The sequence below is a fragment of the Curcuma longa genome, chromosome 1 (genome assembly GCF_044706935.1).
Source record: "Curcuma longa cultivar G26 ecotype Majalengka, Jawa Barat chromosome 1, ITB_CL_G26_1.1, whole genome shotgun sequence".
Lineage (NCBI taxonomy): Eukaryota > Viridiplantae > Streptophyta > Magnoliopsida > Zingiberales > Zingiberaceae > Curcuma > Curcuma longa.
Genome location: NC_133861.1, coordinates 18,006,316 through 18,031,926, shown reverse-complemented (window position 1 = coordinate 18,031,926; position 25,611 = coordinate 18,006,316). Strand labels below are relative to the sequence as shown.

Sequence of the window (25,611 nt, the reverse complement as noted above, 5' to 3'; positions counted from 1 at the left end):
CATAAATGCTAATGCTCGTGTAACTCCCTCATTTCCTATGAGTGGTGAATATTCGATAAGTTTTCCCGGAATGCACTGTCCTTGGCGTAAACCCAGGGCTTTTTGAATGTCAATCTGGGTAGTTCTTTTCTGCTTCTTAGACTTGTAAGCCAATCTGATCGATTTGAGTATCTTTTAACTATTCTGAGTGAACCGAAAGTTATGCATGGATAATGCAATTTAGGATGAAAAGATGAGAAGCTACAGGAACGAGGTCCATATATAATTTCGACTCGGACCTAAATGTTAAAGGAAATTATATTATAGAAAGTTTAATTATAAAATAACCTATTGCAATGAGCAAAATTCTCAGATACATACCCCACTTAAAGATATAATGAAGTGATATTCTACTCCTGAATTCCTACTAATACATAAAAAAACAATATCTATATTCTGATGCCAAACATATCAGTTATGGTACAACGTAAAATCCAAAATACACAGAATCCAAGTAAACCATTTCGCAAATACAACAACAAATGGTATAAGTCCAAAATAAAATAAAAATACACATATCAAATCCAGGAAAGCAACCTAAACAAAACATCTGAGGTTCAGTTGTGTGAAGTAACCCCACCAAAATTATTTCCTCATTATTTGGACCAAACAATTATAGGACCAGAGACTGCATTGGCATAAGGTGAGTAAAATGGAAGATTTTACAAATAGAAAGTAGGATAAATCTAATGAGGAATCTGGCTTCCATAATCCTCGTTGAACTTTTCATAACGGTGCGTTTGAAGATGAGCTGACGGTCTGGTATTTTTTAAAGCCAAATTGATATCTTCAGGGATCACTGGACCAACCTCTGGCAATTCTGCAAACAACAATCAAGTACTAGTTGTCAACAAGGATTTTATTTTATTTTTAAATCTGAATGTTCTGAAACGGTGCCATTTTCTTACACTTATGTGGGCAATACAAAATAATAAAGAAAAAAAAAATACTAACCATCCTCAGGCACAACATCCTGTCTGCCCTCCAGGACCATCATTAGACGTCTTAATGGCTGCATAGCTGCCTCTTTGCACACTAAACGAATATCTGAGCCTGAATAACCTTCACTTCTCTCCACAAGAAGATCATATGGCATCTCAGCTTCTCCAGGCATGGATGGCAAAAGCTCCTCGAACATTGCCTGTCTTGCCTCCGGCTCTGGAAGAGGTACCAGAATCTGATTGAACAGTCATGGATAAAACAATCTATTGTGGAGTTTGTGAATTTTGCTAGAAGGGAAAAAAATTGCAGGTCATCTCCAGTTAACACTCTTAAATATGTAACTCAATACGCCATTGCCAACAAAATGAAGTAAACCTATGTAATATAGCACTTGCATACTATTACAATTTCATGTCTGGTTTTGGATTCCCGTTTCATTACTCGAGATAGAGCGTATAGAGTTTCTTATAGTGGAAATTGAGTGATTTTTATCTCATTGCAGTTAATATCCGAACAACATTAGTATTTCTTGGTCCAATCAGTGCTCACCAGACAATTGGGTCAATTATTTATGAAACATTTTTCCATCATTAGCTTCCAGTCATATGACAAGCCTTATGCTCGTTCTCCTAAAAGTGAATGGGTAATCTTCAGTGAGGGAGAGTTGTGGTATACATAAATTGTCCCACAAAATCAGTCTATATCTTTATTAAAGAAATTGTCCAAAAATGTGATTTACTTGTTATACTCATAAAAGAAAGTCTTAGATTAGCAGAATAGTATTTGAAACCTAAGTAAATTCCCAAGTTCTTCAACACAAAATAATTGAGATAGCAACCTTAAGTAGGCTAGGTTAAAAGCCGAAGGGTCAAAGCGCCAACCATATAGGATAAAGCAGAAGCTGCATGGTATAAAGGAGAAGATCAAGTTGCAGTCACAATTTTTTTTTATAAATCATAAAGAGGATACTCGCTTCTCAAGTCGTCGCAGCATAGCTGCATCCAACTCCCAAGGAAGATTTGTTGCTGCTAGCACAAAGACAAGGTCTTCTGTTTTTGTCAAACCATCCATCTGCAATCAAGTAACAAAAATTGATGTTAAAAAGCATGATATGTTTTGAACCAAAACTATGTGAACTACTAGTGCAATATGATATACAGTCACCAGTAATCTTGATATATCTCAGTAAAATTTTCCTTTAACAGCAGAGTACTTGGATGTTTAAGATCTAGAGTATGAAAAACTAGCCAGCTGAAGCATTAAGCTCGAGAAGTAAAATAAATAAATAAAATAATTTTAAAATTTTTAAATTCTGATTTAAGCTTTATTGCATGTGACAGTAAATTTTCCACCAAATTGGATGAAAGCAATATAATAGAAAACTAGAGAAAAATCCTTTCCTTCCCTCTCTTATTTCCACCAAAGAAAAAGGACGAAAAGTATTCTTGGGAAAATAGCTGTGTCATTTTATTTGCTTCCTGGTTTCCTTCCCTCATAGAAAACATCCTAAGAGAAGGAAATATTGCAAGAGTGATTATCACTTTGTCTAGTAAAAGGTGTGCTTCTTCATAGAGATTGTCACTCCTTTGATCAATTAGTAGATTTTCTTGTTAAGTGTTTGAGAAATCCTAAAATGAATTAATTGAGCATAAGAATAAAATAGAGTTCAACTGTAAAGATGCCAACCAGAGAGGTGTAAAAGTAAAAAAGAACAATAATAGTAATCGTAATATATATTTCCCTTTCTATTAACAATAAAGACATCTCAAACCAACAACACGATCCCATAATATATTTTTTCACATTCGTATCTTGAAAAGTTAGAGTGTCTTAAGTACTTATGAACTATACTTCACCTGTATAAGTAATTCAGTCTTCAAGCGTCGACTTGCCTCATGCTCACTACGTGCCTCACCACGCTGACTGATGATTGCATCAATCTCATCGAGAAAAATAGTTGATGGTGCATGGTGTCTGGCAAGCTCAAATAAGACTTTCACCAGTTTCTCAGAATCACCTGTTTTGTCATAAAAATATGTAATTAAGCAATTACATCGAGAAAAAAAATGATTCTGCATTGCTACATCATATAGATCATCGAGTAGAATTTAACAGCAAAAAATTATGTTGTACATTACAAAATATGAAATCATGCACTGACCATAGCAAAACAGCTAAATTTCATATCAACAAAACTATAGCTTCGGTATTTAAACTAACCTTAAAGAATAGATGAATAAATTCCACCTTAAAACACAATACTTGAAAAACAAAACCACTTTTATACTCGTGTGTGAAATTATGTTTCCGATTGAAATACATGAGTCCTGTGCAGGAAAGAGAAAGTCCTGAGAGTCATAGCAACTTCAATTTATCATGAACTTACCTCGCCATTTGCTGACAATTGACGATGCTGAGATGTTGAAAAAAGTGGTTTTGCACTCAGAAGCAACAGCTTTGGCAAGCATTGTCTTGAACAAGAAAAGTTAAACTCAGTCACATTCAAAGAGCATAAATTTGAATTTAAATGTACAAATCTTCATAAATCTAAGGATAGCTATAACAATAAACAAATGGAAGGCAATGCATAAAAAAGTCTTAGATATGTGCTAAAAAGGCTAAATAAAACACAGACAAAACAGTTTTCGTGCATCCTATGTCAAAAAATTCTATATGAATCCATGCTAGTTAGGTAATAGTTGTATACAACATTATCTTTAGTCATAAGTGAACCTTAAACACACTAAAGCTTACCAATGGATTACTAAAAATCCAAGAACAGAATAGTTTATTAACAAATATATGTTTACAGTAAGCGATAATATTCTAGTTCCATAGTTTGTTTAAAGGCCGATAAGGTCATACCTATTGCTAGAAAACACATACTTACCTAAGGCAACAAAATTAACTATGTAAATAAAAAAACATTGAGAAAACAATGAATAAAGCTTCAACAAACCTTTCCTGTTCCAGGAGGGCCAAAAAGCAGAATACCTTTCCAGGGTGATAGAAGACCTTTGAAGTACCTGAAAGCAGCAAAAGTCGTAAAAATACAAACTATAAATTCATACTTTGGCATATCTGGTATTCATTTCATTGCACAAGACCATTTTCTTGCACAAATTCATCAAGTGGAATGAGATCTCCATCATTGAAATGTGCAAAGGTCCAGGTACTGGAGGATGCATTTCAGCATAGTACGTTATGTATAATCTTAGCTAGATATAACCTCCACAATTTTCTCGTGTTTACTTTGCAAACTACATTTTTCTCAGAGGTAAAATGGGTTTGGCCTAAGAAATGGGTACTGATTTTCTTTTGTATATTCTAGTCAACCACAAGGACAAGATCTATTGAGTGTCACAATTGAATTCCAATATCCATTCCTCTTCTCTAGCAACAATATCCTGTTCTTCCCATAATACTTTTCAGCTATCTACCTTGAAGAATAGACAGCCATGTGAAGTTATTGTAACAAAAGCATGCATCACTATTAAAAACTTAAAGCTAATTTTACATGCTTGAAGTTTCTTTCTGTTTTCTAATTGGGAATTGAATACTTACAATATCTTTCCTTCTGTAATACAACCAACAGAGATTAGGTTTGCTTGTTTATATATTTTGTTAAATCAGAATGCAATATGTTTACCGTCACCTACTTTGGATATTTTATGGGCATGACAACAGCTTCTTTCAGAAGCCGTTTCGCATCCTCTAATCCTTTGATGCTTTCCCATTTCACATCTGGACTCCCACGAACAATGTCTCTGCAGAGAAAGAGTATTCAGTTTGTTCTCGAAGACTTGGGAAAGGGCCAATATTTTGCAGTTCCTTGAACTGCCAATAAGTTCTAAAATCAGAATTTACCTGCACAATGTCTCTGCTAGAGTTCGCATTTCAGCAGATTCAAAAGGTGGAAGCAAAGGTTTCTGACTGAAAAATGAAGTCCAAGATACTTCAAAGTTTTCTTTACAGTATTATACAGAACAACCAAAGAAAAATTTAAGATATTTGGCAATTCTTGAAGTCCCAAAACAAATAGGACTATAGCAATGTAGCTGCAAAATATCAAAAAGTAAGCCAATTCCTTTGCTGTCGAGTTAGTAACATTGAACCATAATTTCAATAAAAGCAATGATTTGGATAGTTAATTATGAAGTAGCTTTATACAACAAAATAAGCATGATTAAACAAAGGTTGCACCATTGAAATATAGCAGTCATCAATTTGATTCAGATTTCCATGTACAGTATGTTTCATTGATAAGCTGATTTGATGATTCCAATACTTTTCCATTCAGGCATAGGTGAAGCTGCATGTCTATGAGCCTAGAAGGAATAGGGCTCAATAACTTTGTGAACCAGAAGATCTTTGGTGGCAAAAACCAACAAGAAAAATCAATCACTAATGAACTCACTGTTAAACTAGTCTGTTAGAAAGCAATGATTTGGATGAAGATCTCAAAATCACTAAAATTGTTATTAAATGGTAAAAACAAATGATCAAGCCATGACAACTCCACAAAGAAATAAAAATTCCACAAAACACAAAGGTTGAATTGACCCTGTGCTAGTTAAGGGTCTGAGTATTTTTCATCATATATAAAAAGGAAAAAAAAAAAAAGAAAAGACAATTAACCAACAAAGTTAAACTAAAAGAGCATCAAACAAGTTATGAGCAGGTTCTCATTTTGTTTGCTTGACTTCTTTTTATAAAATCAACTATAGAGTGGATGAAATTGTGAATACATGTACTGGAAAGAATTGTGAGGTTTATACACCTCCAGTAGGATTTCCACCATTTTGTGTTGAATATGGTCCAATCACAATGTTCGTGTAGTTGAAACATATTGATATCTTCCGAAGCTCTATGTTGACAATAGTGATACAAATAATTAATAATGAAAGATCAATTACTATATGAGTGTTATCTAGATAAAAATCTTAATCGTGTACCACCATGCAGCAAAATCTAACTGTAGGAGACAAATGAAACACAGAAAACAGAAGATTTCTAATGGACCACCTAGGTGTTAAATCCATAATGGCCACTGAACCGAGATTGGGACAAAAATTTGTCAACTAGATAAAACTAAGTTATTCGCCCGCGATACAATTTTGAACGACAACAATGACAAAGATTCTGTTTACAAGAAAAAATGGAAATGGATTTTTCTCACGTTGTTTCTTGTGATCTGTCCATGATAACTCCGGCACGTGGCTCAAATTTCCGATCCTAAGAGTTCATCAAGAAAGAAATACGAACACATCAAATGCTGCAATTGGAATTCCAGCAAAATTTTCTGAGCTCGAAAGGCAAGCAAAAGTTACAGTAAAAGGGGACGACAGACAAATCCCACCGACCTGCTGTTCGAACTGCTCATAAACAGCCAAATCAGACGAGGCATTGACGTTCCCATTCGAAGTGGCGACCGCCCCATTCGCATAACCCCTTCCAGCGTGATTCGATCCAGAACTACGCTCCTCCTCCTCATCCCCCTTTGGCGGCTTCTTCCTTCCGAATTTCACATCATAAACTAGCTTGAGATGCTACGGATACAAGAAATTAAGAAAATAAGATTCCAAATAATGGCGATAATGCTACCAAACTCAAAAATATCATGCCGAAGTTTAGCAGATTTAAATCTAAAAGACAAGAACAAATGGGTGACATAGAAAGAGGGGATTAGGGGAGTGGACTCCACAAACCTCGAAGGTCCATCGAGTGAGCGAGGGTTCGTCGCCCATTTTTCTGCCACCGAAGAGCGGTGAGGTGCGTATGGCGGAAGGCCTTCTCCTCCACTTCCTCCAACAGCAGGGGAAGGTTGGGTGGGAAGGGAGGGGAGAAATCAAGCGAAGAGCTGTAGATGGATCCGACAGCGGGGAAAGAGAGAGGGGCTTAAATTTGAGAACAGCAGTTCCTTCCTAAATAATTTCTAATATTATATAATAACATTTTCTATACTTTTTTTATTGTTTAAGCAAACATTACCCCATCCCTAGCCCCTAGTTAGTAAACAATAATTCTCAAATAATTTTTAAAAAAACCGAATAAGATCCTTTCCTAGTACGAAAATGCCATTAAATTCCTCCTTCCAAGCAAATCAGACTCCGATAGAGTGACGTCGTCATCAACATCATGCTTTCTGGTCCCCTCTTTTACTCGATGACTAGAACGCACCTTTGGCCGCAGGCAGTCACAAGGCAATCTCGTTATTATCGACGGCACGGCAGCCTCCTAATGGATCTTCTCTCTTCCTATTAAAAGTAACTGATTGTTATAAAAATCAAGAGACAAAGAAATCTTACAAAAAAAAAACATTTCACTGACATAATTCGCGTGGATAAATCATTCACGAAGAGATGCTAGTAGATAAAAAAAAATTAAAACTTTTAAATTTTTTGCATCAAATCATTTTAAATTATATATACAAATAAATAAATATCACTTCATGTACTCACGTGCAAAGGCACTTTATATACCAGTCTCCCACTCCATTTCATATTAAATATTTATTAAAACTATCAAACAATTTTAAAACTTAAAGAAAAATATTAAAAAAAATATTGACTGATATTATTAAAGATATATGATATTATATTTTATAATTATCATATTTTACAATTATGATATTTATAATTATTATCATATTTATTGTAAATGTATATTATAATTATAATTTAGAATAATATATTTCTTTGCACTTTATGGGCTGCGCGGTCCCCATGTCCTCCCCACCGAGAGGTTCTTCGTGGCCAACTCTACTCCTTTCATGGCAGGCTTAGCGCCACAGCTAGGGATGGCAACGGGTTCGGGGGTTCACGGGGAAGCCTTCTCCATCCCCGTCCCTGAAACCCAAACCCATATACCATCCCCGTCCCCATCCCCGTCGGGTATCATAATTTAAATACCATCCCCATCCCCGTCGGGTTTCGGGTATCCAGCGGGTTTCGGAGATCCCCGCGGGTTTAGGGGTTGGTTTTCCCCACGGATATTTTCATGGGTATCCCCATACCCATACCCATCCCCATCCCTGTCTTATTTTTTTTAAATATTAATTTATATATATATATATATATATATATATATATATATATATATATATAAAATCCTTACAAAATAACATTATAAAATAAAACATTATCTCTAAAACAACATCCAACTAATGCATAATCGATACAATAAATTTGAAGTTATTCCATTCTTCAATTTTTCAAAATTTTGACACCACTTATCCTACAAAAGAAAAAAAAAAATAAAAAGAGTTAACTATAAGATGGGTCGGGTTCGGGGATGGGGACGGGGAATATTTGGAATACCATCCCCGACCCATCCCCGTTTTCCGAGATTCGGGGATTCCCCATCCCCATCCCCGCTTTCTCGGATTCGGGGATTTCCCGGTCAAAATGGGTTCGGGGAACGGATTCCCTATCGGGTCCGGGTCTAATTGCCATCCCTAGCCGCAGCAGCTCGCGGGCGATGAACTTCGCCACGATGCTGCAGCTCTGGATCTTTGGGCCGATTCCCATGTTCGCCGGTGCTGTCTTAATGGTGATGATACTAGACCCGACCACGGGCCGGCCGGGTCCAGTCCGGACCCAGCCCGGAGCTGCCGGGCCAGTTTGGTTTTATTTTAATTTTATAATTTTTTTTAACTTTAATACATTTGTATATATTATCAATACATTTTTATATAAAATATATTTATTTTTATTTAATTAAATTATAATTTAATACGTCAATGCTGGGGATCGAAATAGGACATCCCAGGACACAAGCGCATATACTCACCACTGTTCTACAATGCCTTTTGTTTATAAATTTAATATAATTATATATATACTCTATTTATATTTATTTAATTCAAGTCAATTTTAAGACCCCATTGATAGAGAACGAACACGTAATTCTCACCAATCAAAGACATAGACACTCACTACTGTACCCCAATGACTTTTATACATAATTTCAATACGATATTATATATAATATAATTATTTCAAATATATTATAGTACACGATTGGTGGGGATCACATCCGAGAGTTCCGTATGAGAAATGGATACAGAGATCACTATACTACAACATTTTTATTAAACTTATTCAATAAAATTATTTATATATTTATTTCAAAATTATATTTACATGCCGTTAGTGAGGATCGAACCAGAAAAAGGAATACGCACCATTCAACTATATCAACTTTTCTCTCTTTTTTCAATATTTCTTTTATATAAATTTTAAATTTTAAATTTTTTTAATATAATAATCTTGAACCGTCGCGAACCGTGAACCGGCGGTTCCGAACCGTGAATCGTAACCGTCTTGGACGGTTAAGGTTAAGGGTCGACCTGTCATGAACCGTCGAACCGACGGTTCCGAACCGTCGAACCGTCGGTTATGAACCGTGGTCGGGTCTAGATGATACTGCATTTTCTTGATCCGAGTTCACGCCCCTGCACAGATTCAGATTATATAATAGGATCAGCGCAAGAATACCTGCAAGTAACGTCCACAAGGATCCCATCTACAATCCAGTTTCTTGATAAATTATATTTGATCGAGATTCTATGAGTAAAAAATTGTATAAGCAATGACCTACAAGTTAATTTAACTTGAGACTTTGGTTCAAAAATACTTACTTTTCTCAAATTTATGAAAATTAAAAAGAATAAGCAAAAATAATATCCAAAATAATAAAAGTCTATGGCAAAAATAGGTTATTCCAAAAAATACACTGTTACATTTATAAGAATCATGTTCTGTACCCGGATCAATCTATTAATATTAAGAACCATATACCCTACATAATTTTTCTTGCAAAATCCATTAGATAGAACAATAATATTTTCTCTACAAATTTCACAAATAGTTACATCAAATAATTCTATGGAATTCATCATAAAACTTCTCTCAACTAGCTCTCTGTCTCGTTTGCTACCATGAATCAGTAAGGATCTCCTTATATAAATTCCCTACTAAAACATGTAAATTACTGCAATATACGCTACATGCTAAACGTATTTTCTCCAGAACAAAGTCAACCATAAGATACAAATATTAAGATCAAATAATAGTATAGAGCAAGTATCAAATATCAATATCTAAATATAAATTTGGCATAAGAGTTCATTAGACATCAATATAATTATGAATCAATATATCAACAAGGGCATAACTCAATAATCAAGAAACATATAATAAATAATACAAATTAGACGAATTATTCCCATTAATCTGCACCTTATACTATCACTCTCATAATTTTATTCAATGGTAATCTTATGTTCTCTCACTCAACTGCTATGGAAGAGCCTGATAGGGAGAAAACAATCAGAGATGAAAATTTTCCCTCTTTGATTAATTCACAAAATGAAATTTTCTTCCTATATGTTGTGATTACTGATACATGTCCTCTTACAGTGTTTGCTTTACTTGGGATAATCCTAGTTCAAGGCTGCATACTAGAGTATGTTTCTTGTTTATCTTGGATCCTTGTGCAAATACAAGTTATTACTTGTCATGTGTAGATATTTTTATTATTAGCGCTTAGAATTATCATTTTGGTTTAAAGATGCATAAATAGATCTATTATTTATGCATGATTAGAGATTGACATTATAGTATTGATGTGTATAGCATGCCATATAAGATATATAACCTAATACAGAGGATTGACAGTGTATATGGATATATGCATCATATATGGATATGGTGAGAGATATAAATTTGAGTAGGATGAGTGCGTTACATGCATCTTGGATGTGTTTGAGGAGCTTTGAGCTAGATAATTTCAAAGCGCCCTATAGGCATTAAGAAAAGAAAGAAAGAAAAGAAGAAAACTGGGCACTATAGGCATTAAGGATTTGGCATATAGGTTATGGTACTTGCCAATAGTTAATTCGAGACAATCTGATCTTAAATATGTTATAGATCTATGATGGTTAGGTGTTATTTGACTAGAGATCGACAGCTAGAGATATTATCGGTCTGTGGTGGTCGAGCTGCCAATGTTTAATTGGACATCACATGTGCCATTGTGAGATACTGTAGGCCCACGACAATTACGGCCGTTAACGCCTAATTGAAGATACCATGTGTCACAACAAGATAATATGGATCTGTGATCATTTAGCAACTAAACTGGGTCTAGCAAGAGATATAGTGTTCTGATTTTTTTATGCTGAAACAACCTCTTGGGTTAAGAGAAAGCTTTGGCTTAATAGCCAAAGGACTCCTCATATTGATATATGCGACACATCCTTTTTTATTGAGCATGAGATTTTCAACCTCATGGTAGTAAAAGGCAAAGCAGGCATTTAAGTTTGAGATGAACTCTAGCACGTCTTAGAGATGGAAAGAGATGTTATGGTGTTTATGCTTTTACCTTTCTTACTTATATTATCATATAGTTATTCTCACGGATTAAAATCTCAAGCAGTTTCGTTCAATACCAGAGAAATTTCTCATTCTGCCAGTAGACCGGCACCAACACTAGCAGTTCCGATCAGGACACTACTATTTGGAAGCGTCGCGTGGGCCTGACAACACCTCTACGGGAGGCATCGCGTGGGCCCAACCATGCCACTGGAGGCGTTGTCCAGGTCCGACGATGCCTCAGGAGATGTCGCGCAGGCCACGCTTGCCCCGGTCGAGCGGAACAATGAACGGATTGAGTTTTTAAACTTAAGTTTTAATAATAACTTATGTTAATAATTTTAATCAACTCCTAGTTATAGTTGGAATAATTTAAATAAACTTAATTAAAGTCCTCATAAATTATCCTATTATTTTAAAAAAAATATTTTTTATTTTACTTTTAAATATTTAGATTAAATTTTTTATTTTTAGTTAATATATTTTATATTTTTAAAATATTGAAACTATACCGGCACGACACGATACGGTATCGAAACTATATCGTTTCGGTCTGAGACCGAAACCTCGACATGGCTCGGTATTTTAAACCTTGGCTATTCCTACTAACATTTATTTACTAACAATCCTTCCTTTGCCTAGCACTTGGACAACTTTTTTTTTTATAATCCAGATATCCAACTCTTACAATCCGACTAATCCTGGAGGTGACCGGTCCGACCCCACGAAAATTTTCCACCGGCCCCCAGGGGTAAATCGGAAAGTGTAGATGGGTCTTAGCAGACGGTCCAGCGTTTCAAACTCCCTAGATATAATGTGCCCTGGATGAGATTTGAATCCTCGTTGCCTAGGGAACTCATCTCACTTTTTACCATCGCATCATAGTCCCGGAGGCAACTTTTGTTTTCAATGATGATGGTTATTCCTATGAGGAATCATTTTGTTTGTGTTTTTTTCCCTTTACACTAGTGTAACTAATAGTGGTGATTAGAGTTATGTATGCAGGGTGATGTCTATCATTGTGTAGATTGACGTCGGATGAGGCATAATTTTACTCTTACTCAACCAACAAAAATTAGGATGATGGCTAGAAAAGAACGACAAGTGTCCTCCTTTTTGTTCTACAATCAGCCTCTTATTTCCTCTTTCATTGTCAATGTTCTGTAGCTAAATAAAGTGGGTTATTGGATCCAGAATTTAACTGTGGCATTATTCTAATTAATTCCATTACCCTCCATGTGCACTCAAGTACTCTTTATAGGGTTTACGAATAAGTGAAAGCTAAAGGAGATTAAATATAATTATGATCAGTGAAACACTACAGGCATCGTAATCTTCGAATAAGTGAAAGCTAAAGGAGATTAAATATAATTATGATCAGTGAAACACTACAGGCATCGTAATCTTAATCTTATCCAAAGTAGTCCAACTTCAAAGATAGGACCGCACGAGGAACAATTGGAAATAATGCAAAATTAGTGAGGAGAGATAGAATAAACAATATATGAAGCCTCTCAATCTGCCTTTATTGCAATTAAAATAGCTAATGGATTTGGAAATGGTGGACAGGTGGAGCATTATAAATCTAGGAGCTACGAACTACTTTTTTAAATACTACAAATTCTCAGTTAGTTTGTTCTGTCAACAATCCTACTTTGACAAGAACCCTAGTTGCCATTTACTTTAGTCCAATCCAATAGCATGTATATGGGGTTCACAATGTCAATTGTAATTTTTCTTTTTGTTATCCAAATAAATAAATAAAACCACAATTCTAGCTATCAACTGAGCAGCCGGACACAAAAAAACAATTAAGTAAAATAACTATCGAGTGGTTGATGATATAAGCCCAAGCAACACAAGGAACTTATGCAATTCACTATTGCAAGAATTAAATACAAGGAACTATCCATTTACAATAATGCGGAACGACAAAGAAAGCAACTCTAGCAAAATATATATTGCGCTAAAACAGTTGCTCTTCAACCATGCAATTGAGACACTATAGCATTTGTACTTAACTGAGACTAGTAAGTTGCTCAATGCACCAAGACAAAAAAAAAAAAAATCTCTAAACTGAACTAAACCATTTCTAAAAGCAAGTCAAAACAAGAGAAACATGCAATCATAACCCACTGTCATCGACAGAGATAACAAAATTTGGTTTAAATGGAATAACATCTTTTTAGAAGCAATGGAAGAGAGAGGTCATAACCCCACCAGCACGGTTAGCTGTGGTGCCTGGCGCCACCAGCCAAACAAGGGGGGCACAAAGCACAAATCCAATAAAGCAGACAGGCGGAAAGGGTTCGCCCTTGGTGCAGGCTGAAGGGTCCCAGCATAACCTACCCGGGCAGGCCTAGGGGCACTCCACTGTGATGATGATGATTCCTACCTGAGCACCATAGCCATCGCTGGCCACCTCTACCCCCAATGATCATTTCACCCATCAAGTTTCCCCCGTCTAGGTGATTTCGATTTGCTCTAAGCCTAAGGAAAAGGTAAATTAGGGATTTGAGTGCGAAGGTGGTCTCCTCTAAAGCGGTGAGGCATTTCTGCAAACACCTCCAGGGAAAAGTTAGTGGGCCTGGAGAGAGGCGGTGTCAGGCAGTGCTCAATGGGCGTCATTCCTACCGAAGCAAGCATCTAGGTTTAACCAGAGATGTGTTGTGCTGCCACTGCTGTGGAGGAGGGATCCGGGTTATCCGGGGGATTTCTTGGCGCCGTGCCAAGAGCCAAGGATGGGCTACGCAATTATTGAGGCGCGACAGGGCGAGAGACTCTCGCCTGCTTCCGGCCCCATTGCTCGCGCAGATGTGCTGTAGGGCATTGACGGAGGGGAGAAAGACGTACGTAGTACATACCTGGACTGGGATTGCCGGCCAGCCCTCGCGGCGGAATCCTCCGGATGAGGCGGTCGATTGCGGTTGGTGGAGGCGCCGTGGGCAACTGCGGTGTAATTAGGCACAAAAAATTCCAGCCCTCTTGCGCGTTGACTGTGAAGATTAATCCAAACATACTGTGATTATCTGTATAAAGTACTTTTTTATTTTTCTCTTAAAGCTAATTATGTGATATTCTTGATCGTTTCCCTCTATTTACCATAAAATTTTAAAATAATTCCACATGAATCATAAAATAATTATTCTCGAAACTAAAAACGCCAGCAGCACCCGAAGACCTCAAGCAAACCATGTGTATTTGTTTTTTCAAACACACTGAATGAACAGGTAATGGTCCCAACCTCAAGCCTTTCGAATGCATTGTAGCTATTTATTGCGTACCTACCACTACTTCCCAAACCTTAATTGCACTTATTCACTCTTTTTCCCTCATTAACTGAAGACTTCTCTAGTTATATTTATAGCCTTTGAGATCTAATCTATGTCTCACTGTTAAGACGACGACGCTAAGGTTCACACAATCATTCATCAATTTGAGTCTTTTTATTTACTTGCTAATATTTTCCTTTCTTGTGGTATTTGCATACATATCATGCCATGCATGTGTTTATCTAAATTTTATGATATATAAATTATTACTAGTTTTGTAAATGATTGTTTTAATATTGTCAACTAGCCTTCTAACCTTTTTAATGAAAAGTTTAATTCAATAAACCAATTTAGTCACCAACATTTGCTATTTTTAAATGATTTTAAAATATAACATTTTTTTTACATTCTAAAGAAATTCTAGAAAGAGCAAATTAATGTGGAATGGAAGAAGTGGTTCTTAATCGATTGAATTAATAAATACCACACGTGTATTTGAATTCTTTTATCAGACTTGTTCTGTCGTTTCTAACTAATATTTTTTTTATTTTTATTAGATATTATCTATATAATAATATTAGTTTTATCACAAATTCCCTCACAGGTTCCACATTTACAAAGTTATTAGCAGTTTTAATAATCGAGTTTGGCAATCTTTTCACAAGTTCTATCTGAAATGTATGCCTCGCCCAACTGTCTGTACTTTCTTCGTCTAATCGTCTTTGATTCATCTGGCATGCTTCGTGCACGTGAGACTGCAAGTTCAACGAGGATGAAAGGGCTGAACTGTAACCCCACCAGGCCACCATGCACGTCCAAAGCGGGCCCTCCTGCCGCAGTCTGCAGCAGCAGGAAGAGCAACAGCAACAACAGCAGCAACAAAGAGGACAGTGAGCGTGATTCATAATTTTACGACCAAATTTGCCATTATTGTATTGTTTTTCTGAGCAGATGCATGATATGCAACTGCAAATGTAGTAGGGCCGCTGTGTCCTACAAAAGCGGGGTGACAGGAGAACCGAGCAGGCATGGAGGTGCAATAATGGACACATTGCCCGTGGATGAAAGAACCTACGCCCTCACGTCTTGTCATCTCATCATCAACCATATTTATCTATCTTCTCCCCTCCCGGAAGCCGAGATGTAACAGCGCATAAATTGCACTTGTGCTTTTGTAAACAGGTGGCGTTTTTGGCCCAAGGAAAGCGCCCCCCCTCCCCGGCAGCTCTGCTGCATCTCACCCTCTCTCCTGCCCCCGGTGCAGGCGTTGCAGCACGACGCAGTTCGACCGATAAAAGCGAGGAGAAAGTGAGTGATGAACTGAAACACTGCTGCATATTTCTCTCTCCTCTTCACCCTTCCGGGTTTCAAGAATTGACACGGTGCCTGTGCTCTGCTGCAGCGGCAGCAGCAGCAGCAGCAACAGATGACGACTTCATCGCTGCGACAGCAAGCCAATATGGGAAGAGAGAGGCGAGAGTTACGAAGGTCGGAGCCGCAGGGGGTACGGTTTGAGGCATGGCTCGCTTTTGACTCGTTTTCTTTTGGCAAGGCTTATGAATGACTAGAGAATAACCTTGTAGAGAAGAAGAGTGGAAAAGGGCAAAAGAAAGTTTTTTTTCCCCGTAATTTTTGTGTGTCTCGCAGTTGATTTCTTCTCCCCTCGGTCTCCCGCGCTGGCCTTCTTCAGGCCTTTACGCGTCGCTTAGCAATTCCTGTATTCTTATTTGCCACCTGCTTCCTTGGGTAATCCACACAGCGCAGCTTTGAATAGCCGTCTCTGGGTGGCGAGTGAATGGGGATCGATTTGAACACGATGGAGGGGGACGAGGAAGAGGAGCCGGAGCAAACGGCCCACTGTGCTCCTCCGTTGCTCCCGGCGCTCGAGGCGGAAGAGACGCCGATGTGCCTGGAGTTGTGGCACGCGTGTGCCGGGCCACGGATATGGTTGCCAAAGAAGGGGAACCGAGTGGTGTACTTGCCGCAAGGCCACATCGAGCAGCTGGAAAACCTAGACGGCAGCGACGGCGGAGGCAGAGGTAGGATCTGCGGTGGGAACTTGCCGCCTCATATCTTTTGCCGCGTGGTCGGCATCAAGCTCCATGTCAGTTTTTCTTCTCTCATCTTGCTTCCGTTACTTTAAAATTTTCCACCGTTCTTGCGGCGTCTCATTTGGGGGCTTCCATGGACGCAGGCCGATAGCGATACAGACGAGGTCTATGCCCAGCTATGTCTCGTTGCGGAGAGTGAGGTAGGCGTTTATGGCCGGGCGTTCAAACTTCTCCAGTTGTATTTTATCTGAATTTTTTTATCAGGATTTTGAACAAAGATTGAAGAAGGATGTAGTTGAGGATAATGAGGTTGAACAGAACGTGGAATTTGCTAGCAGACCCTCTATTCCCCACATGTTCTGCAAGACGCTCACTGCCTCTGACACTAGTACTCATGGAGGCTTCTCTGTACCACGGCGAGCTGCTGAAGACTGTTTCCCTCCCTTGGTAACAATCATCACCTCCACTATCTCTGATTTAGAGCGTCTACTTTGCAGTCGATGCTTCAGTTAGTCAGATTTAGTGTCCCTGTTGTTTTGGTACTTTGTCTTTGACAAGGCTAACATCTTGTTTAACTAGTGTATATTTGCTTCTAGGATTATAAGTTGCAGAGGCCTTCCCAAGAACTTGTTGCCAAAGATGTGCATGGTACGGAGTGGAGGTTCCGGCATATTTACAGAGGTAAGCTAAGCAAATCTTCTCACTTTGAGACTAGACTGTCACTTGTTTTCTGGTTTCTGAACTTCTGATAAGTTGCACATAATCCTTCTAGTCTCTGTATTTAAATTTCTGGCGAGTTTGGATGAACTTTTTTTTGTGCTGGTAGTCTCCCAATTCGTTGAACTTTTATCGAGAGATTATAAGCACAGCTACATCTACATACAAAAAAATCCACTCCATAGTGCCACATTGCCAGAGACAATGAACACCAACTAGAAGAGCACCTATCATGCTACTGCGCTTTGATTGGTTTCAGAAAACTCCAGCACTGTGCCTGAACCATCTAAATATGGTGCATCTACCAACAAGCTCTGTCGAGATAACATAAATAAGACTTCCTTAACTTCTGTCACAAAGGAATTTGTCAGCATAGGAGAGAGACCACCCATTTACTGGTGCACAAATACAACTGCAGTTTGAACCCAAAAAAAACTTGATATTTAGAGCTAAAGAAAATTCAACTGTGTGCCTTGTAGGTCAACCCCGTAGGCATCTTCTTACAACTGGATGGAGTGCCTTCGTGAATAGGAAAAAGCTCGTCTTGGGGGATGCAGTGTTGTTTCTTCGGTAGGCACAGTCAAACTGATACTATGGTATTTGCTCTGTGTTGTCATAATTATGATTTATTATGAAAACGAGATTGCTCTTCATGTGACTAGTGGTAATGATGGAGTGCTCAGATTGGGTGTCAGAAGAGCAACCCAATCCAAAAGCAGCATTAATGGTTTAGCACATATCAGTAGGAAATTGAATCTAGCTACCCTTGCTGTCGTTGCTGATAGTGTCCCCGCAAGGAAAATCTTCCACATCTACTATGATCCAAGGTATGCTTGGTTGCACGAGAATTTTGTATGCAAAAGGCACTATTTATAAGAATATCTTATTTTCTTAGGTCCACATATAAAGGAACTTTCCAGTTATCTTTAAGATCAATATCTAGTAGTGATTCACTTTTATGTCCTATTTGGCACATCATGTCTTAGTTTATTTCCCATGAATGACAACTTCTTAGATGATGAATAAGAAATGTAGAATATCATGGTTGTCATGCTTATTCCTAAAGATTGTTCATATCCTGCAGGGGAAGCTCATCAGGTTTCATAGTTCCATACTGGGCATTTGCAAAAAGCTTCAACAATCTTATTTCTGTAGGAATGACATTTAGAATGATTTGTGAAAGCGAAGACGCTAGAGATAGAAGGTTTGAAAAAAAAAACCTCTCACATTCATAATCGGAATCGAAGTTGAAATGAATTGAATCATTCATTTACCTGTTTAAAGGTCTACGGGGTTGATAACTGGGATCGATGAAGTCGACCCTGTAAGGTGGCCTGGTTCCAAGTGGAGGTGTTTGTCGGTATGCTTATATAACTATCCTTTTGTTCTCGCACTGAATAAATCTTTATTTGTTTTCTAGAAATAGTAGTGCAATGTTTGTATCTCACCAAGTCAGAGAATTAGCATCCAGTACATTTAGCATTAACAGTTCTTTCCTGCTCTCTTATGTATACAGTAGTCATGAAATTGTTAAAGAGCACACGAGTATAGTCCTTTATACCTGTTGCAATGTAATGAGGACAAATTATTAGGGTTATTTTTCCTTGGTAGTCCCTTGACCTTGATACAGAGTACTATTATTCTTTTGACATTTACACCCCTAAGGTTGATATATTTAGAATTGAGTCCTATTGTATTTACAATTTGGTTCTCGATACTTGCCAAAAGAGGTGAGGACCTGCTTAGACTCTTTAGTCACACAAGACACTACAGTTAGCTATGGTAGGCACTAACCTTTAGTTATGACTTATGATTGGTGCTACCCTTTAGACAGTCATGACCGTTCACCTAGGTGCTATGCTCTTTTTGTTCTTAGTTAGTAGATGCTACCCTTCAGTTATTATACTAGGTGCTATGTTTTAGTTATAGTTGGTGCTACCCTTTAGTTATGGTCGATACTACTTTTTTTTTTTTGAAAAAAAAAATCCTGCAGGTATTTTGTTGTAGTAGCTGCGATGCTTTAGTACTTTGAGATTGAAACAGAACACATGTCAAGTGATGAAGGTACCCCTTCACTAAATTTTGTGCAAGAAGGGCCTTTACACAAGTTCTATCCGCTTGTAACTGTACTTTTAAGCAATTCTGGAAGCCAAACTCTGTTTATTCAATGGTTATCTGCTGCATTGTTACTTGATGATGTACTTTACAAATGTATAGGTAAGTTGGGATGATGATGAAGTTGGTCAACGCAGTAGAGTATCTCCATGGGAAATTGAACAAACTGGTTCAGTTTTAGGCTCCGTCAGCCTGTCAACGGCAGGTTCCAAAAGGGCCAAAATCGGTCTTCACCTTCCTAGTATGGATTATTGGGTTCCAAGTAGGTCTTTAGTGTGTGACGATAACCTAGTCACCAAAGGCTAATCTGTATCTTATTTATTTCTAATTTTTGCTCAATTGTCTGCAGAAGGAAATGGGTGTCTAGACTTTAGGAAATCTGCAAGTTTCCATAAGGTCTTGCAAGGTCAAGAATTTACAAAAAGCAGAATTGTCAATCATATTGGCACAACTCCTAGTTCTGAGGTTGGAGTTGGTCAATACGCAGCGGAAGATGCACGTACAGCTGCTGCAAACAGCTCTAAGATAAGTGCATCTGCACCAAGAGGAATCTTCAGAATGCCACTTGGGAATTCTGAGTTTCCTTTTGATTGCACAGGCTTTAATGAACCTATTGGGTTCCAAAAGGTCTTGCAAGGTCAAGAAATTTTCTCACAAGCTCCTCATCTCCTTGGAGTTCCATCTGATTCTCATCTGAGGGACGGAGCCTACTGCATGTTTGATGGTGCTCTTACATATCACAGTCAGAGCAAATTACCTGATGCATCTGCCCGATACATTACTATTGGTCGACAGTCTTTGCCAGCAGTTCAAGCATCTTCTCCATCATCTGTGCTTGTGTTTCAAGAAAGAAAGTCCAAGAATACATTGGTGAAATCTGCACCTAGCATGAAATGCCAAGGTGGTGGTGATGGCCTCTCCTTTGCCAAGCCAAATGGCTCAGATACCTTCCATAGAGATGCAAACTTTCTGTTTTGGCCTCAAAGTATGAGTTTTCCTTTTGCCAACCAGCAGCATCAAGTGGTAAAAGTCGATGCGCCTCTATCAAATTGCAAGTTGGGTTTGGAGAATGAGCAGATTGCCAGCTCTAATGGTTGCAAGTTATTTGGTTTTTCCTTGACTGACACCATTCCTTAGCTAATCTAGTTGATAAAGACCAACCAGCCTCATCGTCTACTCACAAGGTTGATACTGTTCTTTCAAGTTTGATGCCTCGAATTCCTGTGAAACCTGTTGTGTGCAGTCGCACTGGATTAATCACCCCCGATGCTGAAAGTGTTACTCCGTTTAGGGCTTTGATTTCTTGCAGTAATCTCAGTCCTGTTAAGAAGTTATATCTGGTAGTTGCATTTTTGAAACTAGTATCCGACTTGACAGATTCTTCTGATATCCAGTTTCACGATCTGAGAAACAACAGCATTTTGCCGGGGTTGATCCTTAGCAGTTTAAAAAGCTGAATTCTAGGAAGAAAGTTGTTTTAAAATGTCTCTCAACTCAACATCAACTCTCAGAAATGCCTTTTTCTGGGTCACAACTGTATCTCAATTAACGTTTAGGTTGGATAGGATGATCTTGTTCCCAGCTAATTATTTACTAAACTTGAAATCTAGATCATCTAGACTTTGATCTGCTCAGTAATTGAGCTCTTGTTTTAAGTTGATTTCTGGATCATGCTGAGCTCTTCCTTGTTGAGTTTTGTGCTTTTGAGAATGGATTCAAATATTTCTTCTTTGCTAACCAAATTCCTATAATTTTTCAAACAAAGAAAGTTTGAATGCTATTTCGTAAGAAAGCGTAGCACTAGATTGCGAAATTCAATTAATTCTTTTTATTTTCTTAGAGATGTAGACTTATGTTCACTAAGGCTAAAGGTGGCAAGTGTTTATGTCCATACTATTATGATACGTCATCCAATTCAGTAATTAAAAATTATATAAAATAATTATACATATTTTTTGAAAAATAATTTTATAAGAGGTATTCCCTCTCTCCTAATGCTGATTTCACCGTCAATTAGAGGGTTTGCATCGACAAGCGACGAGAAGGAGACGGCCTTTGCTTCCTCGTCTTCGTCCTCGTCCTCGCCGTCCCATCGCCGCTCTCTGCCTCTCCCCTTCGTGGCGTCTCTCCGCGAGGTCAATGATTCTGCTCCCGCCTCGCCTCTTGTTTCGTTATACTCTTTTCCCTCACTAATGTTTCTTGCAGATGAGAAGTACTTCGTGGGGCCGGTGATAGCTTGCTTCCCAAATTTCTCTAAAGATCGGCTAAATGATGGCTTCTGTGATTGTCCTGATGGAACTGACGAACCTGGTTCGCTCCTCCTTATTGATCTGGCTTTTTGCTTGATTTGTGCCTTATTTAGTTTTTCCTCTTTTTAGCATGAAACAGTTGTGCGACTATATTACTTGGGCGTTTCTGTTAATTATTTCCTGGAATGATGGAGAGCAAGATGGATAAAAGATATAGGAATAATGAAAGATACCGAGGATATATGGCGTTTAATTTTCAAACCATCTCCATATTGCTTATTTCAAAGGATGAACAATTATTTTGGAATTTAGAACCATTTTTAAACCATCACAACTATATGAGTTCTTGATTTAAAATTATTTTCAAAAGTACAGCTTCTCATTGTAAACGTGCTACTCACCTTCAATTAAACTAAGCTATGGATCAGGCGGCACAAAAGCTTTGACATACAATCCAGGCTTGTGTGTCTGAACTGGATCAGTGAGGAGGGTCATGTTCCTTTTGGGGCCAGGTTTCAGGGGTCATGTCAAATGTTTTATGAATTATTTGTTAGTGTTATAATGGCCAGAGTTTGAAATCACTTGAAAAAATCTAACAAGACTGTTTTTCTACAAGATTATTGTCACTCTTACTTCAAACTCAACACTTTGGTTGTCTTGTCAACTGGTTAGGTTATAATTATGATTGATCAGTCTTTGAACAAATAAAAAAATTATTGCAGCCAAAACTTTATTGTGTAACGATTTAGGTGATTTTGTTACTGCAGGAGATAATTGTTAATGCAATCGACCTATAAGATTTTGAGGTTTATTTAACAACATATTTAATGGAGTCCGATTAAGGTTGACTTGCTTAAGTGAGAAGTCTAGTCAGATCAAGGTTAACCGGATGACTGGCAAAAGGAAAAGTCCAAGCAAGTTAAGAGTGACCGTATGCTTTGCAAGAGGAAAAATCTTAAGGGAGTGAACTTTAGGTAGTGAGAAGTTTTGCAGGAGTGAACTTCAAGCAAGAGGAAAAACCCTCAGTCGACCGGACCATCGGATGTTGATCAACCAAAGTACAATGTTATTAACACTATTTTTCATTATTATTATTGTTATTGTATTAATTCGGTGTTGCAAGAAAATCTTAGTGGATTGGGTCGATCGGATACTAAGCAAAGGAAGTTCATAATTGGTAGATCAGTTGGACCTCTCGTTCTGTATGAAGATGTGTCTTAATTGCACGACGTTGATCCGAAGAGAGATTTTTACCAGGTGATCGGATAGTATATTATTTGTGAGCTATCTCGGTTTTGCACCCGACCATATAGTTTCCAGACGATCGGAGAGTAATTTTGGCAAGTCAAATCAGAGGTGACTGCCAGGTGATCGAATCAATTCTAGGCACTCGGAGATGTTATAAATACGTCGGTTTGGATAAGGCCAGAGTTGCCCGGAAGGCTGTCCAGGCGATCGAAGAAGCCAAATTAACAGGTTGAATTTTCAAATCGACAAGCACAGCTGGAGTCACCCTGAAGGCTCTCCAGGCGACCGAAGAAGGCCTATAAAATAGGCTCAAATTTTGAGACATAGTATCTATCTCAAGCTTTCAACTCCTCGATATTTGTGCTAATTTCGTCGTCCGAGCAAAGCCGAACAAGTCTCCGATAACCTACTTCAAAGTCGCATCTTTCGTTGTTGGTATTCTTTCATTTGTAGCATTCTTTTATTAGGAGAATTGTATTGTTGTTACAATCTCCTACTTCTTGTAATCGCACCCTCCTTTCCGAAAGTTCTTCGGAAGGAGGATTTTAGCGATTTGCCCAACGAGGTAGTCCAAATTAGATTACGGGTTTTGGAGTAGCAATCCAACGAGAATTGTGAACTAAGTAAATATCTTGTGTTTATTCTATTTTCCGTTGCGATCTTTGATTTTGAAAAGAAAAGTTCTTTAAAGATGAGATTCATCCCCCTCCCTCGACTTTCTCGATCCAACAGGAACTGTAGTACTGGTTCACTGGGAGAGATGTTTTATTGGTTGAACATAACACGATAATAGGCATATCTTGTTGGAATCAGGTATCCAACATGCCATTGATTTAATCAGTGGGATTGCTGAGTGCCAATTGGTCACAAGATGTTTATGTGATATTTTGTATTGTATGGAATACTTGTGATAATTATGTGTTAGGAAAGCTAGTGAATCTGCTTACAGATCTTGAAGTTACCATACTAGATATCGCAGCTGGTTATCACTTTGAGCTGTTATATGTAACTTCTTCCTTGCTTATTATATGGCTTGGTTTTCCGAAGATGAACCACTGTCATGCTTACAGGCGTTCATTATTATCATTCGAGTGGTTATGATAATTTGAATTGGGCAATCTTCGTGTAATAGCATCGATCATGATGCTTCATTCTTTGTGCCTCTGAATTTTCCTGTCAACTAGAGGCTGCTTAGTGATGAGCCACGTCCCAGGACTTCTTTAGATTTGCTCAATCTTTGAAACGGAAACTAAATTATTGAACTCTGATTATTCACAGATTATGGCTTTGAAAGCTTACGCAGTTGATCCAGATGTCTAGTGTTCATTGTTTTCATATTTTTTTTGCTTAGCCAGTATTGATTGCTTCCTCTTTTTCTGTGTTACAGGAACTTCTGCTTGCCCAGAAAGTACTTTCTACTGCAGCAATGTCGGGGAGATGCACCTTGCTTCTTGTTCTCTTCTCGAGTGAACGATCATATCTGTGGTACATAGGCTTAAGATTTGATTTTTCCTGTGTTCATTTCGCTGAAGATTGATGCAATTCTGACATCTGATCATAGTTTAAGCTACTATAACTTTTTCTTGATTATAACTTTTGCATATTTGTAGAGTGGAACCGAATGCCTAAACACATGCTGGAAAGATCAGAATGCTTCTAAGAATGGCACTGTCGTAGTCTATGTAGAGTCAAATGGTCTGAACAATCTTACTATAGGAAGTAGGAATATTCGGATTGATCTGGAGAATCTTATTAAGAACATACGAGGTGATGGGCTTCTAATGTCTAGTATTCGTGCAGGATTGAGAGTGGTTATCGCAATGCAATTGATGGTCTGTGCAGCTCTTATGATTGCGTTTTGCTTCCACTAGTACAAACACAATCGTATTCGAAGAAAACGATATTTCTTGAGTAAATAGACATTTCTCTCTAAATGTCACTAGCAATCAAGCCTTGTTACAGGTTTTGTACCACATCAACATGATCATTTGCATCAATTGATTGTTTTTCAATGCCCCTTGGATTCTGGTGAGATGGTAGAAGGTGGAATCGACTTCTTAGATAATGAATGTTTGAATTTCATTCAGGATATATTATATTTAGGAGTTTGAAAATTTTATGAATTCTGTTATATCCGTGCCTTTTGATTTACTCTATTGATAGAAAATTTTTACAGGACATCAAGTGGATGTGATAAAATATTCAAAAGAATAAACTTGAATTCCAATGAATATTTTGAAGGTCAAATTTTGATTGTATGTACTTTGGATTTATCCCATAGATAAATGAGGGACTCACGGTTATTAAGCAATAATTACAAAATGTCATAAAAAGTTGCATACGATTTGTCTACGTAATGATTGCACAAATGAATTATTAATCTTGAAACAGCTTTCTTCTCCGTCAATGGTCCTTGAGGTCCATCGCCTATTATTCCTCATCCCTCGCCGTGGCCTCACTGCCTTTGGTGCAACAGCAGCTGCAGTAGGTTGTCCCATTAGCTGTCACGAGAATCCTAGCTCTGTTTTCTGTTTTGTACAACAGCAGGTAATGTGCTCTCATGAGCCTTCCTCCTCACGCAAAGTAACTCTACGCACACATA

General features: G+C 37.9%; 1 protein-coding gene and 2 pseudogenes across 2 annotated transcripts; 2 read left to right on the top strand and 1 right to left on the bottom strand.

The window, feature by feature from the left end:
• Positions 1-525: 525 nt before the first annotated feature.
• On the bottom strand, positions 526-14,315 carry LOC141837061 (uncharacterized). 2 transcript variants are annotated; one of them, XM_074724533.1, is made up of 13 exons: positions 14,222-14,315; positions 7,162-7,238; positions 6,690-6,841; positions 6,345-6,530; positions 6,161-6,216; positions 4,849-4,914; positions 4,641-4,748; positions 3,941-4,007; positions 3,368-3,452; positions 2,838-2,998; positions 1,951-2,052; positions 994-1,216; positions 526-859 (listed from the first exon to the last, which is right to left on the bottom strand). In XM_074724533.1, the coding sequence occupies exons 3-13, from the start codon at positions 6,726-6,728 to the stop codon at positions 726-728; spliced, it is 1,227 nt and encodes a 408-aa protein (XP_074580634.1). In that variant the 5' UTR covers positions 6,729-6,841; positions 7,162-7,238; positions 14,222-14,315; the 3' UTR covers positions 526-725. The 2 variants fall into 2 exon arrangements, with proteins under 2 accessions (XP_074580634.1, XP_074580639.1); XM_074724538.1 differs by lacking the exons at positions 7,162-7,238; positions 14,222-14,315 and having other exon boundaries at positions 6,690-6,870.
• A 1,504-nt stretch (positions 14,316-15,819) lies between these two features.
• On the top strand, positions 15,820-21,003 carry LOC141829626 (auxin response factor 2-like; annotated as a pseudogene).
• Positions 21,004-21,506: 503 nt separating this feature from the next.
• LOC141825269 (glucosidase 2 subunit beta-like) lies at positions 21,507-24,928 on the top strand (annotated as a pseudogene).
• The last annotated feature ends 683 nt before the right edge of the window (positions 24,929-25,611 follow it).

Bases quoted from the DNA above. Each gene is read 5' to 3' on its own strand.
- LOC141837061 (XM_074724533.1), bottom strand. From the start codon at position 6,728: ATGGGCGACGAACCCTCGCTCACTCGATGGACCTTCGAG. The intron at 4,008-4,640 runs GTAGGTGACGGT...TGCTGCTTTCAG, and splicing joins ATGCCCATAAAATATCCAAA to GTACTTCAAAGGTCTTCTAT. The intron at 3,453-3,940 runs GTTTGTTGAAGC...TTCTTGTTCAAG, and splicing joins GCCCTCCTGGAACAGGAAAG to ACAATGCTTGCCAAAGCTGT.